This window comes from Artemia sp. Qi Xiang Cuo, chromosome 16 (genome assembly GCF_049724085.1).
Source record: "Artemia sp. Qi Xiang Cuo chromosome 16, ASM4972408v1, whole genome shotgun sequence".
NCBI classification, from domain to species: Eukaryota; Metazoa; Arthropoda; class Branchiopoda; order Anostraca; family Artemiidae; genus Artemia; species Artemia sp. Qi Xiang Cuo.
The window spans coordinates 8,043,878-8,060,457 of NC_142809.1; the positions used below are offsets into that span (position 1 = coordinate 8,043,878).

At 36.2% G+C, this 16,580-nt stretch overlaps 1 protein-coding gene across 1 annotated transcript in view; it reads right to left on the minus strand.

Annotated features, from left to right (window-relative positions):
• The window catches only part of ergic53 (lectin, mannose binding protein ergic53), an 88,154-nt gene extending 71,671 nt beyond the window's left edge, over window positions 1-16,483 (minus strand). Inside the window, exon 1 of the mRNA XM_089102795.1 lies at window positions 16,315-16,483. Within this exon, the coding sequence (XP_088958921.1) occupies window positions 16,315-16,477 (163 nt within the window). The 5' untranslated portion in view covers window positions 16,478-16,483. The remainder of the gene's footprint in view (window positions 1-16,314) is intronic.
• Window positions 16,484-16,580: the final 97 nt, after the last annotated feature.

Sequence of the window (16,580 nt, forward strand, 5' to 3'; positions counted from 1 at the left end):
GTTTCCATACTCAATGGTTGGTCCAACAAGGGCTTTGCAGAGTTTGGTGAAGGTTTTAGTGTCTAAATGCCTGAAAGACCGCCTGATTAAACCAAAGAGCCAGCTTGCCTTATTTGCAATGAGATCTGTTTGTTGGTGGAATTTTAGCCCTAAGTCTATAAAGATCCTTAAGTCTCTTTCATAATCAGTGTGTGATATGACTGAGACAGTGTTTTTTCTTGCTAATGTGAGGGTGTCATCAATGTTTTTTGGCTCGGATCCAATCCATAATGTCTTCACCTTCTAGCATTGAAGCTTAACCCTAGGCACTCAAGATTCCTTTTCAACATGTTAATATTGCTCTGCAGGATGGTTACATATTCTTGTTTTACCACTGGCTTGAAAAGCTTTGTGCCATCTGCAAAGAGCTTGAAGTGGCGGGTGATACAATCAGTTATGCTATTTATGTGGAGGATGAAGAGTAGTGGCCCCATTACGCTCCACTGGATGATGCCACTTGGTACACTAGCTTTTGATAACATTTAATCAAAAAAAACTATTTCCACAAAACAAGTTTTTCAAAGAAAAGTAAAGAGCTCCATTAAACAAAAAACAAGCAAAAATCAAATAGTCTACCAAGCATGAAACTACTGCAAATCAGCATCAATAAATAAATGAAACCCAAAATGAACAGAAATTAAAATAAATAAACAAGTCAAACTCAAAACGAGCAGAAATTAACATAAGTTGGGCTCAAAACCCCTATGCCTTCCCAAGGCCAGAACATAATTTGCACTTTACTGAAAAAAATATAAATGTTCTTACTTTTATAACTTTAATAAATCAAATGATATTAACATTTTGATTACTAAATATCAGCATATGTATATTAAACTGACAATGCACATTCATTTGTATTTTTCTAAAAAAAAATATAAATGTTTTTACTTTTATAATTTTAATAAATCAAATGATATTAACATTTAGATTACTAAATATCAGTATATGTATATTAAACTGACAATGCACATTCATTTGTATTTTTTTCAGTAAAGTGAAAATTATGTTCTGACCTTGGGAAGGCTTGGGGGTTTTGAGCCCAACTTATGTAAATTTCTGCTCGTTTTGAGTTTGACTCGGTTATTTATTGTAATTTCTGTTCGTTTTGGGTTTCATTTATTTATCGATGCTGATTTGTGGTAGTTTCATGCTTGGAAGATTATTTGATTTTATTTTTGCTCATTATTTGTTTAATGGAGTTCCTTACTTTTCTTTGAAAAACTTATTTTGTGGAAAATTTTTTTTTAATTAAGTTCTGTTTGTTTTATATGGACATAGTCTTTTCAGAGAAAAAGAAAATAATAGTTTAAATCTTTTCGTTTTTTTAAGAATTTATAGTTTGGCCTGCTATTTGTATGCTGGAGAAAAATTTTCAGCAATTTTTAACAACATACACGCATTTAAAAATATGGACATGAATAGCACTGTTTAATTTCGTTTTATACCTCCTCTAGTTGACCTGAAATGGAAAACTTGATACAATTCGAAAAAAATTTGCTTACTTTCTTTGATAGCTTGGATACACTTATGCTATTTTGACTTGGTTAAACTTTAAGGGCAGAAGTAGCCCCAAAAGTTTGAATATAATACCCTCAGTCATTCTTGGGATAATGCTGAGATGCCGTATTGGGAATTAGCATTGACACAGTGCTTTTTGATTTAATTTTAAGGCAACATTTTGTTTTTAAACATAAAAGTAAATTGGAGGGTGGGCGTGGGTGGGGGGTTAGTTGCCCTCCAATCACTTTCGACTATTAAAAAGGGTATCAGCGCTTTCTATTTTCAATCAAATGAGCTCTTTTCGAAGTTCCTACAACATCTCCTTTGATACGAAGTGCTCTGGTCTAAACAACAACAACAAAAAATCATACATTATACCAAAATTGATCTTTACTATAAAAATGTCAAGCCTTCCAATCACTTTCAAATATTAAAAAGGGCACTAGGCCTTTCGATTCCCAATCAAATGAGCCCTTTTTGAAACGACAATGCTTTCTATAAACACCTTATATGCCCCCAGGGCATAAATTACAACCCTTACCCCAAGGGTTGTGAGGGGGGTTGTCATCCTCTAAGACCTAATTTCCAGAACTTTCAACTATGTTAAATGAAATGGCTATCTATAAATTTTGATTGGATGTGTTTGGGAAAATGGTGGGCATGAGAGGGGTGATAGTTGCTCTGCTATCACTTTCAACTATTAAAAAAGGCACTAGCCCTTTCAATTTCCAATGAAATGAGCCCTTTTGAAGTTTCTACAACAATGCTTTCAATAAAAACCTCATATGCCCCCAGAGCATAACTTACAACCCTTACCCTGAGGGCTGGGAGGGGGGGGGGGGTTGTAAACCTCAAAGACCTAATTTCCAGAACTTGCTGCTATGTTGAACAAAATAGCTATCTGAAAATTTTGATTGGATGTGTTTGGGGGTTGAACTATGTTGAACAAAATTGCTATCTCTAAAGTTTGATTGAATGTGTTTGGGGAAATGGTGGGCATGAGAGGGTGGTCAATTACTCTCCACTCACTTTCAACTATTAAAAAGGGCAATTTCGATTTCCAAACAAATGATCCCTTTTTGAAATTTCTATAAAAACTTTCTATATAAACCTTATATACCCCCAGGGCATAAATTACAACCCTTGCACTGAGGGGTCTGAGGGGGGTATCATCCTAAAAGACTTAATTTCAAGAATTTTCAACTATGTTGAACAAAATGGACATATCAAAATTTTGATTGGATGTGTTTGGGGAAATGGTGGGCGTGAGAGGGGGGTTAGTTGCCCTTCTATCTCTTTTGACTATCAAAAGGGCACTAGCCCTTTCAATTTCCACTTGAATGAGCCCATTTTGATGTTTTTACAATAGTGCTTTCTATAAAAACCTTACATGACCCCAGGGCATAACTTACAACCCTTGCCCTGAGGTTTGTGGGGGGAGGGGGGGGTTGTCATCCTTAAAGACCTAATTTCCAAAACTTTCAACTACGTTGATTAAAATAGCTATCTAAGAAATTTGATTGGATGTGTTTGGGGAAAAGATGGGTGTGAAAGGGGGGTTAGTTGCCCTCAAATCACTTTTGAGACTATTAAAAAGTGCACTAGCCCTTTAAATTTCCAATCAAATGAGCCCTTTTTCAAGTTTCTACAACAAAGGTTTCAATAAAAACTTATATGCCCCCAGGGCATAACTCATAACCCTTGCCCTGAAGACTGTGGGGGGAGTGTTTTTCTCAATGGTATAATTTCCTGAACTTTAAACTACACTGAACAAAATGGCTATCTACAAATTTTGATTGGATGTGTTTGAGTAAAAGGTGAGCATGAGAGGGGGATTAGTTGCCCTCAAATCACTTTCGACTATTACAAAGGGCACTAGACTTTTGAAGTTCAAATAGAATGAACCCTTTTTCAAGTTTCTATGACAAATATTTAAGTAAAAATTTATATGCCCACAGGGCATAGCTTATAACTCTTGCCCTGAAGACTGTGGGGGGAGTGTACTGCTCAAAGGTATAATTTCCTGAACTTTAAAATGCATGGAACAAAATGGCTATCTCAAAATTTTGATTGGATGTGATTTGGGAAATGGTGGTTGTGGATGGGGTGTTAAGTTGCCTTCCAATCACTTTTGACTATTAAAAAGGCCACTAGCCATTTCAGTTTCCAATTGAATGAGCCCTTTTTGAAGTTTCTACAACAACGTGTTCTATAAAAACCTTATATGCCCCTAGGGCATTACTTACAACCCCTGCCCTGAGGGATATGGGGAGGGGCTGTCATCCTCAAAGACCTAATTTCCAGAACTTTTAACTACATTGAACAAAATGGCTATCTTAAAATTTTGATTGGATGTGTTTGGGGAAAAGGTTGGCGTGAGAGAGGGGTTAGTTACCCTCCATTCACTTTCAACTATTAAAAAGGGCACTAGCCCTTTGAATTTCCAATCGAATGAGCCTATTTTGAAGTTTCTACATCAACACCTTCTATAAAAACCTTATATGCCCCCAGGGCATAATTTACAACCCTTGCCCTGAAGGCTGTGGGAGAGTGTTCTCAAAAACATAATTTTTATCTGGAAATTAACAATGCTGAACAAAATGGCTATCTCAAATTTTGATTGGGTGTATGTTTCGGGAAATGGTAGGCGTGGAAGGGGTGTTAGTTGCCTTCCAATCTCTTTTGACTATTAAAAAGGGCACAAGCCACTCTAATTTCCAATTGAATGAGCCCTTTTTGAAGTTTCTATGACAACTTGTTTGATACAAAGTGCCCTGGTCTAGGCCTAAAGGAAAAAAAATAATAATAAATTGTGCCAACTTTGTTCTTATATGCTGTAAAACCACCTAACAAGGGATGCAGCCCAATCTAGGGACATTTTTCCAGGAAAGTTGCTTAGGCCAAGATAATTGGAGAAGTTTTAAGGATACTGCCAAACTAAAATTACTATCAGTAAGCCTATTCATTTTATATAGAATTGTGCCATATTTTGTTTAACTTAGTGATTTTTTGTGTTGAAAAAAAAATAAAAAGCAAGAGTGGGTAATTTTGATTTTTTTTTTTTTAGGTCTGAAAGTGCTGTCTGGTGCTACAACTGGATGATTGAAGCGGAGCTGAGAGCTAGCTAGACGGATAGCTATATTGTCAAGGATGACTGTAACCAATTTTCTAAGGAAAAGGTTTAGTTTCTAAAAAAAAAAAATATTTTTTACTAAAATCTGTCTTTTTCGGGTTGTAAAGTGCTCAATCAAGGGGCATGAGCATAATAAGAAAGCAGGTGGACAAGGATGCCCTGGAATAGGCTATAGCCGCTGTTTACGACAAAATTTCTTATAGAGAAGCTGGTGATATATTTGGCATCCCAAAGTGTCCTCTATAGACATCATAGTGCAAGAAAAAAGGGTCATAGAATCTTAAAGATGGGAAGACCTCCCAAGATTGACGAGTTTCAAGAAGAAGAATTTGTGAAAAGCTTGGTGACTTGTGGACAGATGGGCTATCCCATGACAGCTTTTGACTTGAGGTGTTTTGTGAAGTAACACCTAGATTGCCAAGGGAGATCATCTGGCAGATTCAAGGACAATATTCCTGGCATACAGTGGGCGAAAAAATTTCTACAAAGAAACATTGGCAGACTATCAGAGAGAATGGCCTCAAACATAAAAAGACCTTGAGCAAAAGTGAATCATGCTATGGTTAGGGATTTTTTTTTTAGGAATATACTAAAGACACAGAAGGAATTCCTCCTCAAAATATCATAAACTATAGTGAGACAAATCTGACTGATGAGCCAGGGAAGAAAAAAGTGATTGTGAAATGCAGCACAAAGTATCCAGAAAAGACTATGAATTCCTCAAAAGCGAGTGTTTCACTAATGATGACAGGTACAGCAAGTGGTATAGTGCTACCTCCCTATGTGTGCTACAGGGAAATCAATTTGTATGATGCCTGGACTATTGGTGGTCCAACTGGTGCAAGGTACAATAATTCAAAGTCTGTTTGGTTTGACAGCATCACTTTTGAAGATTACTTCATAAGGATTATTTTGCCCTACTGTCATCAGCTATCTGGGAAGAAAGTACTTATTGGTGACAATCTCTCATCCCACCTGTCCCCAGAAGTAGTCAGATTATGTGATGAAAACAACATTCTCTTCAAGTTCCTTGTAACAAATGCAACTCATCTTCTAGAGCCACTTGATGTTGCATTTTTTGCTCCTTTCAAATGAAAGTGGAGAGAAATTCTAGACAAGTGGAAGATGGGACCAGGAAGAAATTTAAGTGCCATTGAACACTCTTCTCAGGTCAATTGAAGCAAATGCTCCAGCAAACCTCAGAGCTGGTTTTGAAAAGTGCGGGATCTATCCGTTTAAGCCAGAAATAGGGCTTGCTCGTCTGCCACCTGGTGACCTGACTGATTAAAACTGCGGTGAACTTCAAGACAGTCTTGTTTCTTATCTCAGAGAAATCAGGTTTGGTCCTGAGGAGCCCTTGGGTTTGGCAAATGGAAACAATAACAAAGCACGCTGTGGCAGAAAAAAAAGGCTAACAGTGTCTGCCAGCCAGAGTGTCAGAGGAAGGGATACTGGCACACCCAGGGAACAGTCATCTGAAGAGTCAGATTCCTAGTGCTCAATGCCAGTAGACACACCAGTCAATCTCCCACCTAACACACAGTCACGTTCTGCCAAAGAGAAGAAAATGGCTAATCCTAGAAAAAAGGAAACTGGTGCGTATGGTCAGAAAATCAGCCAAACAAGCTTGGCGCAAAATTATAATGAAACAAAATTATAAAGACAAGCAATTCAAGTAAAGAAAATGATGACAACCTAGTGACCTATTTTAACAAAGACTGCAGCACCAGTGCTGAACTTGAGGATTGCAACTCGTAAAGCTCAAGTTCTCCTGACTTGGGCACATAACCAGACGTTGACATAGAAAAACCAGAGAAAGACACCAAATTGGCTATTGGATCCTGGCCTAAAGTGAGCTCTCAGGACCCCAGTGACACTCAGAAGAACAAAAGCCAGAAGCTTTACATTGGGAGAGTGAGTGAAGTGTAGCATGGGAAAGTCATGGCCAAACTTTTAAGGAAGACCGCCTTGCCTTACTTCGCATTCCCGGCAGAGGACAAGGCCACGTTCAGTAAGTCTGACATTATAAAATTTCTCCAGCCTCTAGAGTTGAATCATAGAGGGGCTCTGAAGTTCCAAGATATTAGAAGTTTGCCAATTAACTAGATCAGTGGCTAAGATAATTTATATAATTCAAAGTGCATAAGATACTGTAATTTATGTGATTCACCACATTTAACTTATTTTTTTTAGTTGTTTTGGAAGAAACTTGAAGTTGTTTTGGAAGAAACTCGGGGTCTAAAAGTGTAGTCTATAAGCAATAGTGCCATATAGTGCTTGTAAATGAAAATAAACCTTTTTTTAGAACCTATTTAGTGTCCCTTGATAATTTAAACAGCAAAAACAAGGTCTAACAATGTGATTCAAGTTACTGTCCCGAGATTGGAAACTGGGCCCAACTAAAGGGACACCTCTTAAAAAAACAACTGAAAAAAATTGATATGATGAAAAAATCGCGGATTCTGCACTAGTTTTCCTCTCATTCAGATGTATCCAATGGCATAAGTTTCATTGGTCTAGGATGAATACTTGATGAGAAATTAACAAAAACACAAAAAAGTGTCCCTTGTATGGTGGTTTTAGGGGTGCCCCCAGGGCATAACTAACCCTTGCCCTGAGGGTTGTGGGGAAGTGTCCTCCTCAAAAAGATATTTTCTATGTGGAATTCAACTACGCTGAACAAAATGGCTGTATCAACATTTTGATTGGATGTGTTTGGTGGAATGATTGGCGGGGGGGGGGGGGGCGAGTTGTCCTCCAATAACTTTTGACTATTAAAAAGGGCATTAGCCACTCCAATTTCCAATCAAATGAGCCCTTTTCGAAGTTTCTATGACAACTCCTTTGATACAAACTGCCCTGGTATGAAAAAAAAAATAGTACATTGTGCCAACATTGTTCTTTACTTAGGCAGTGCAATTGTGCTGCCTATGATATGTCTTTCACTTTAACAATCTGGCTACAGTCAAGTAGAAAGGAATATATCCATAAAATCATCAGCTCACTTATACCAAAGATACAAAGTTGTGAGAGTATGGTGCTTCAGGGGACTTTTTCAAAGGCCTTTCCTACATTGAACAGAACCACCAGAATACTCAGGCCACATTCCAGGGCTGTTGTCCACTCGTCCAAAATTTCCAGGAGCTGACTTGTGCAGTTGCTTCTCATGAAGCTGAACTGTTCTGCACTAATCAGTTCATTTTCAGATAAAAATTCATAATCTTGTTGAGGACTAATTTTTCCATAATCTTGGAGAGCTGGGAAGTTAGGCTTATTGGCCTGTAGTTGGAGGCTATCTTAGGAACAGCTGAGGGTATCAAGTTGAAACTTTCAGGGAGTATTAAGGGGGAGCTGGAACTAAATAAAAACGAACTATCTGCATCTGGGTTGGCAAAAGAATGTATCACCAATCTCAATAGAATTTTGATCCATATCAAGGGTTTTTATTCCTAAACTTAAGAAATAATTTTACAGATCTTTAAAAGCTTATAAATTTTGATTGAGCAAAGATATGAGGTTTTAAAGTACTTCTTGTATCTCATTCAAGCAGTTCAGTACTTGTGTATTATACAGAAAACTTTATCCTAATGAAATATCAAAAAATATGATGTAAAATATACAATATGATATAAAATACATCACAATATTTTTCCTTTTTATGAACAAGATTTTGTCTATTTCAATTATAAAGCCAATTCCTCAAATTTTCCTAGTTTTATTGCTTCACAGAAAACAAGCACACAGAGATAGTTACTTTAATCAACTATTTTTGTTAGAAATATCTAGCTCTCATTCACACCAGGTCATAGATGATGATTTGTAAACCCACAAATAAATGAAACAAATGGCATATCTACTGTGAGCAAACCACATATTGATATGCAAACCAGCTTGTTTTAGACACACCCTTTTTGTACACATCCAAAAAGGTCTTTTATTGAATAAATATAAGTCAGGAATATTGGGCGTGTCAACCCCCCACAATTATGCCATTGGCCCATCATACTATATAACTAAATGCTACTTTACAACTAAATCACAAGGTATTGTGTTTATAGCGGTTGCCAATAGAACATTTCAGCAATATATCGAGAACGACTGAAGGTAATAGGATGAAGCTTTCGGGGCTACTACTATTTCTACTTTTGCTCTTACATTTTAAATAACTAAATAGATTGTAAGGATATCCAGGTTGTCACAGAGCATAGATAGATTCTTTTGGGATTGATATTGAGTTTCATTTTTTCAAGTCCACTTGAGGAGGTATAACATAAAATTAAAAAATACTATTTGTGTCAGGATTTAAAATTGTTGAAAAAATTTCTCCCAACATACAAATAGCAAGCCAAACTATGGATTTTAAAAGAAAAAAAAGATATAAAATATTATTTTTTTCATGAAAATGACATTTAATAAAAAACAAACAGAAATTAATTTTTAAAAAACTTTTTCCATGAAACAAGTTTCTTAAGAAAAGTAAAGAGTTCTATTAAACCAAAAATTGGCAGAAATAAAGTCAAGTAATCACCCAAGCGTAAAACTACCACAAATCACTATCAACAAATAAATGAGACTCAAAATGAACAGAAATTAGAATATATAGCCGATTCAAACCCAAAACAAGCAAAAATTAACATTAGTAGGGCTGATAACCCCCATGCCTGCTCAAGACCAGAACATTATTTGTGCTTTACTGAAAACAAAACATGTTTAAATGTTTTCACTTATATTACTTAAATAAGTAAAAAACTTTGGTAAATTTTTTGTTATTCATATTATTGACCTACAAATAAAGTACATACAGCCTGATGCCTTTATTTACTCTTTCCAAATATAATAATCATTTTTGTCAGAAATGAATTTTATCCCCCACCCACATTAAGGGGGGTGGGGGAAAGTTTAAACTTACCTCTCATTTACATAAGAAATAAAATATACTCTCACCCCCCTAATGTGCAAATATATACCCTGAATTAATATATACAGGAGGGGGGGGGGGAGTGGGGTAAAATTCATTTCTGACAAAAATGATTATTATATTTGGAAAGAGCATAGAAAACGGCATCAAGTTGTATGTTTACTTTATTCATAAGTCAATTATATGAATAACAAAAAATTGACCAAAACTTTTTTTTATTCACTTTTTTTACCCTTTTTGTAATTTAAGGAATAAATGTCAGTAGGCCTATAAGTATATTAAACTGACAATCCACAGTCATCTTTTTTTTCAGTAAAGCCTAAGTTATGTTCTGGTCTTGAGAAGGCATGGGGGGTTTTCAGCCCTAGTAATGTTAATTTTTGTGGTAAATTTCTACCAAATCATATTATTGAGTTAGGAATAAAGTGAATACACCATTTGCTGCCAATTTTATGCCAATTCAGGGTTAGGTTAGGTATATATAGGGGGGGGGGGCTGAAATTCATTTCCGATAGAAATGATTATTATATTCATAATCAGCATAAAAAAAGGTATCAAATAGTGTATTCACTTTATTCCTAACTCAATAATATGATTTGGTAGATATTTACCCAGAAATTATAATAAATATCCAAGTCAAACTCAAAACAAGCAAACATTAACATTACTAGGGGTGACAACCCCCATGCCTTCTCAAGACCAAAACACAACTTAGGCTTTACTGAAAAAAAAACAACAACAAATGACTGTGGATTATCAGTTTGATATACCTATAAACTCAAAATGAAGTGCCAATTAGACCAGGTAAGCCCACCCTAAAATTCAGCCTATGGGCAACCATGTTCATATACCTATATACTCAAAACAATCAGAAATTATAGTCTAATAAATAGCCAAGTCAAATTCAAAAGGAGCAAAAATGGTAAATTTCTACCAAATCATAGCCTATTATTGACTTACTCATAAAGTGAATATACCACTCAATGCCTTTTTTTATGCTGATTACAAATATAGTAATCATTTCTATTGGAAATGAATTTCAGCCCTCCCCCCTAAATATGCCAATTCAGGGTTAGGTTAGGTTGTACAAATATATACCCTGAATTGGCATAGGGGAGAGAGGGGCGATACCGCACGGGGGCGACTCCGTACGTTTGACCTGTCGTCTAAAGTTTTTGAGCTAATCCTTTCAAAAAATTCCCGCTAGATGCCCTTCATGTAACACTCATTTGGCGCAAGTTTTAAATTTTGGAGAAAAGAGACAGCCGAGAAAAGAGGTAAGGAAGTTTTTATTTGCTTGCTGGAAATCCTGACACATGTAGTATTTGTCATATATTTTCTAAGTTATTGTAGCTCTTGAGCCGTGAGTTAGCAGGATCAGACAAGGTATACCCCTGCTATTTGCATGGTAATTTTCATCAGTATATATCAGCCTGTTATCTACGGAAAAAAAATATTTCAAAATGGTGTCAACATAGGCTAACTCCAGAAACTTTTGTGGGGATGATTCTGGACACTTTTCGCGGTGTCCGGTTTCGCCTTGTACTGAAGGAAGTCTTTTACAAGTTGGAAAATAGAACTGTATGTAGCTGGAAGCAGAATATTGGTGAAATTGACTGTATTCCTTTTGTCTTATAGAGAAACTGAAGTGATTTGTTTTGACTATCAAACTTTGTTTTCAACATTTACACTTAGACAAAAGTTACCCCTTGCCTTACAGCCTAGCCTATTTAAACACAACTACTCTATGTAACAATCTTTGTCTTGAATAAAAGTTGTCCAAGATTAAGTCTGCCTATTATTTAGATACTTTGTTCCAACTTTAAGACCCTGTGTTCAAGATTGGACAGCATTTTATATGATTTGGCTAAGCTTAGCCTATAATTTCTATCCAAAATTAAAGTGTACTTTTGACTGTCTATACGTTTAAAATAGTCTCGGCCTGTCACTGTTTATGGCAAAAATATTCAAGCTAGTCTTAATTGAATATTCTACAATACTTTTTCACTGGTGTACGGTACCAATAAACCTTACCCCCCCCACCCCACCGTGTTTAAAATACAAACTATTAAATGTATAAATTAAATGGATTATTGTCTTATATATTATAATGTTTAGTTTTATAATATATTTGATTGGAACTTTTAATTAGACAGTGATAATTCAAAAGGAGTCATGTGAGATTTATATAAGCTTAGATTTACAGTACACCTTCACAGCTATGCAGATCAGTTCAATTCATTTTCACCCATCATATTTAAAAATAATACTTATTATTAAATGATTTACTATTATGTTGAACAATAAACATTTGCTCAATGCCTACTTATATCAGAAAGATAAACAGTAGTGTCTATGGCTGTATCCAAGGGGGTAGAGGGTTTGAAACCCCCCGAAATGTTTGTCCAACTTGTAGAAACATAACAAAAGTGAACATAAACAAATGATTGATGTGTTTTTTTAAGTTTGTTTGTTTAATGTTTTTTATTATAATGTTAAACTAAACATTACACTGCCTGAAGGCATCTTTCCATTCTATGCCTCAAAGCATGGCGTGACCTGTGTTAATTTCCATATTGTTCTCTTGAGGTTCTGACGATTATAATTTTCTTTTACAGATGGTTCGCAACTACATTCGAAAGGGAAGTGGTCCTCCTGATCCAGAATTAGTCAGGCGTGTTGTTATTCAATTTATACATGGGAAGTTGTCTTTCCGAGCAGCTGCAGAAGAATTTTCCCTGAAGAAGAGTACCCTTGCGGATGCCATGAAACAATACAAGGCAAAAATGCAAATTCTCGAGCAGAGTGGTGCTAGTGGTAGCAATTTTGACAATGACATTGTTCAGGAGAGCACTAAGTTTGTTTTTACTTCCAAACAAGAGAAAGAGCTTGCTGCATACCTCGGAAAATTTTCATTACTTAACCATGGGCTGACTCCCTATGCAACAAGAAAGTTAGCCTACCAATGGGCAATAGCATTGAAGATAAAATTTCCATCAAGCTGGAAACTGAATGAGAGAGCAGGAGTGGATTGGCTAAGAGGTTTCATCAAGCGGAACGCCAGTTTGTCCATCAGAAAACCCAAAAATACAAGCCAGGCTCGTGCTGCCGGCCTTAACGCCGTTGTAATTGGTGTCTTCTTTAGAAATCTTCAGGATTTATATTGCAAGTATCATTTTCCTCCTGGTCAAATTTGGAACTGTGATGAAACAGGAGTACCCACAGTTGTTCAGGCCCCAAAGGTGATTGCTAAAAGGGGAGCAAAACAGGTGGCACAAACTGTGTCAGCAGAAAGAGGGGAAAATATCACAATGCTATGCTTTGTATCTGCAATTGGTCAGCCAATTCCACCAGTGTTTGTTTTTACAAGAGTCAAAGCTCCAGAAAGGATGTATCGAGATGGACCACCAGGATGCATTGGCTTAGCCCATCCCAGTGGATGGATGACTTTGGACAATTTCCTTTGTTCCATGGAACACTTTCTAAAAGAGGTCAAACCCAGCAAAAAAGACCCTGTTTTACTCTTGTTTGACAATCATGAAAGCCATATTTCAGTAGAATTAGTTTCCTTGTGTAAAAATAATAGCTTCCATCTCCTAACCCATACGCCCCATTGCTCCCATCATCTCCAACCCCTTGATATTACAATGTATGCACAATTGACATATGCTCTCAGGGAGTCGTTTGATAAAAGGATGGACTTAAACCCAGGCCAGAGAATTTTGATACATGAAATAGAAAAATTGTGCGTGCATCTCTTTCTGAAAAAGCTAAATCCTCAAAAAATCACAGCTGGTTTTGATAAGGCAGGAATTTGGCCTTTAAATCCAAATGTGTTCACAGAAGTCGATTTTCGGCCAGCTGAGGTGACAAACCGCCCAGATCCAGCTGAACAGAATGCCCCAGAAACTTCCAATATGGATGATCCTCACCTTGGTTTATTTTGTGATTCATCTCCTGTCATGATGGGTCAACAGCAGTCAAAATTGCCTACAGCAGTAACTCCTGAAAGCATCAGACCATATCCACAGGCAAAAATGCAATCCGCACAAAAACCGTAAAAAAGGCAAAAGTAGAATTCTGACAGATACACCAGAAAAAAGAGTACTAGAAACAGAGACTGAGCTAAGGCTTGCTAAGAAAATGAAAAAGTCGCTAAAAAAGTCAAAGGTTTCACTCATTACTGACAAAAATAGAGACAGCATTTCAGACATAGATATAGAGTTCAATGACGAGTCAGATGAGGAGTCTTTACATTGTGGAAGTATCAGTCAGTTTGAGACAGATGAAGAATTATCTTGTGGAAATTTTGTGCTTGTGAGGTTTATGGTTGGAAAGAAGCAAAACTCTGCTGTTTACTATGTTGGTGAAATTGAAGAAATAAGTGGCAGGGTAGCAAAAATAAACTACCTACGCAAGTCTGGTAGGAAGTTCATCTTCCCTGAATGTCGAGATTGTGCAGAAACTGACTTTCAAGACATTATTATGAAGCTTCCTGCACCGGTATCAGTAGGAGGAACTGGGCAAACAGCCAAAGCTCTTGTATTTGGCTGTGATTTGGCCCAATTTCCCATAAAATAAATTTAATGTTACATTTAACTTGTATATTATCTGAATTAAATGTTAATAATATCTGAATCAATAATTACAAGCATTAATTAATGAATGTACGGAAATGCCCCATGTGTGTCCAAAGTCACCCCCTGGTTGGGGTGACTTTGGACACTTGAAGAGGTCACACATTTTTGGGTCTCACCAAGAAACAACTTGATGGATGTCATTGAAAAAATTCACCATGAAAAGTGAATAATTGAGCTATCTATTCATGTAAAAAGGAAATTTGTATCTTTAGAAATACGCTTTTTAGGGGTCAAAATCCTCAAAATGTACGGTTTCACCCCTCTCTCCCCTATATAGAGGGGAGGGGGTTGAAATTCATTTCCAATAGAAATGATTACTATATTTGTAATCAGCATAAAAAAAGGCATTGAGGGGTATATTCACTTTATGAGTAAGTCAATAATATGATTTGGTAGAAATTTACCATTTTTGCTCCTTTTGAATTTGACTTGGCTATTTATTAGACTATAATTTCTGATTGTTTTAAGCATATAGGTATATGAACATGGTTGCCATTTGTTGTTGTTTTTTTTTTCAGTAAAGCCTAAGTTGTGTTTTGGTCTTGAGAAGGCATGGGGGTTGTCACCCCTAGTAATGTTAATGTTTGCTTGTTTTGAGTTTGACTTGGCTATTTATTATAATTTCTGGGTAAATATCTACCAAATCATATTATTGAGTTAGGACTAAAGTGAATACACTGTTTTATACCTTTTTTTTATGCTGATTATAAATATAATAAGCATTTCTATCGGAAATAAATTTCCGCCCCCCCCCCCCTATATATACCTAACCTAACCCTTAATTGGCATAACTGGGGGGGGGGCTGAAATTTATTTCCGATAGAAATGCTTATTATATTTTTAATCAGCATAAAAAAGGCATCAAATGGTGTATTCACTTTATGCATAAGTCAATAGGGTAAGACACCCAGTAGTCAGCCACCTGCCTATTCTCGGACAGAATGTAACAGTCAATATATACCAAATCATATTATTGAGTTAGGACTAAAGTGAATACACCATTCAATGCCTTTTTTTATGCTGAATACGAATATAATAAGCATTTCTATCGGAAATGAATTTCAGCCCCCCCCCCTATATAGGCCAATTTAGGGGTGGGTTAGGTACAGCCTATATGGGGGGGGGGGGGCTGAAATTCATTTCCGATATAAATGCTTATTATATTCGTAATCAGCATAAAAAAAGGCATCGAATGGTGTATTCACTTTAGTCCTAACTCAATAATATGATTTGGTATATATTGACCAATGTAACTAACAGGGAACCTAGCTCTAGGCTAATGTGCTTAGAAAGTTTTTATACAAAGACAAAGCTGGTTTCCCTGGTCACTTAGATATCCATATGGATATCTAAGTGACCAGTTTAGTGACTACTAAGTGACCACATTAGCCTAGAGGTAGGTTCCCTGTTAGTTACATTCTGTCCGAGAATAGGCAGGTGGCCGACTACTGGGTGTCTTACCCTAATATGATTTGGTTAATATTTACCAATTTCTGTTTGTTTTGAGTTTTATTTAATCTTTGATAGTGATTTGTGTTATTTTTATGCTTAGAAGGTTATTTGGTAAAGTTCTACCAAATCATATTATTGAGTTAGGACAAAAGTGAATACACCATTCAATGCCTTTTTTTATGCTGATTACGAATATAATCGGCCTAATCATTTTTATCGGAAATGAATTTCAGCCCCCCCCCTATATATGCCAATTCAGGGTTAGGTTAGGTATATATAGGTGGGGGGGGGGGGGGTGCTGAAATTCATTTCCAATAGAAATGATTATTATATTTGTTATCAGCATAAAAAAGGCATCAAATGGTGTATTCACTATATTTCTAACTCAATAATATGATTTGGTAGAACTTTACCAGTTATTTGACTTTATTTCCGCCCATTTTTGGCTTAATAGAGCTCTTTACTTTTCTTTGAAAACTTATTCTGTGAAAAAAATTTGTTTAATTAGCCTAATACAAATATATGACACCTTCATTCAGCCAGGGGGGTTGCCCTCCCCCTTACGGGCACCCATGCAGGGAAAATCCAATCAGCTAGAATAGGCTATTACAAGTGAGCAAAGCACAACTTACTTCCTGAGTATTGCCAAAATGGCACTGATCCATCTTTCTGGGCCAAATAAGGTGGTTTAAAGGAAAACTTGTATTCAAAGCGCTTATATACATTTTGGGAAAATGAAATTTGCAAAACAATGAAGAAATTAAGGAGTCTTGATATTTTGTAATTGAATTCCATTTTCCGTTTTCCTCTGCTGTCTTAGAACAGTCATCTGAAATCCTATATAAGACTGAAATCCTCACACGTTTCCTTAAAAACCAATTTGCATTTCAAGGATTTT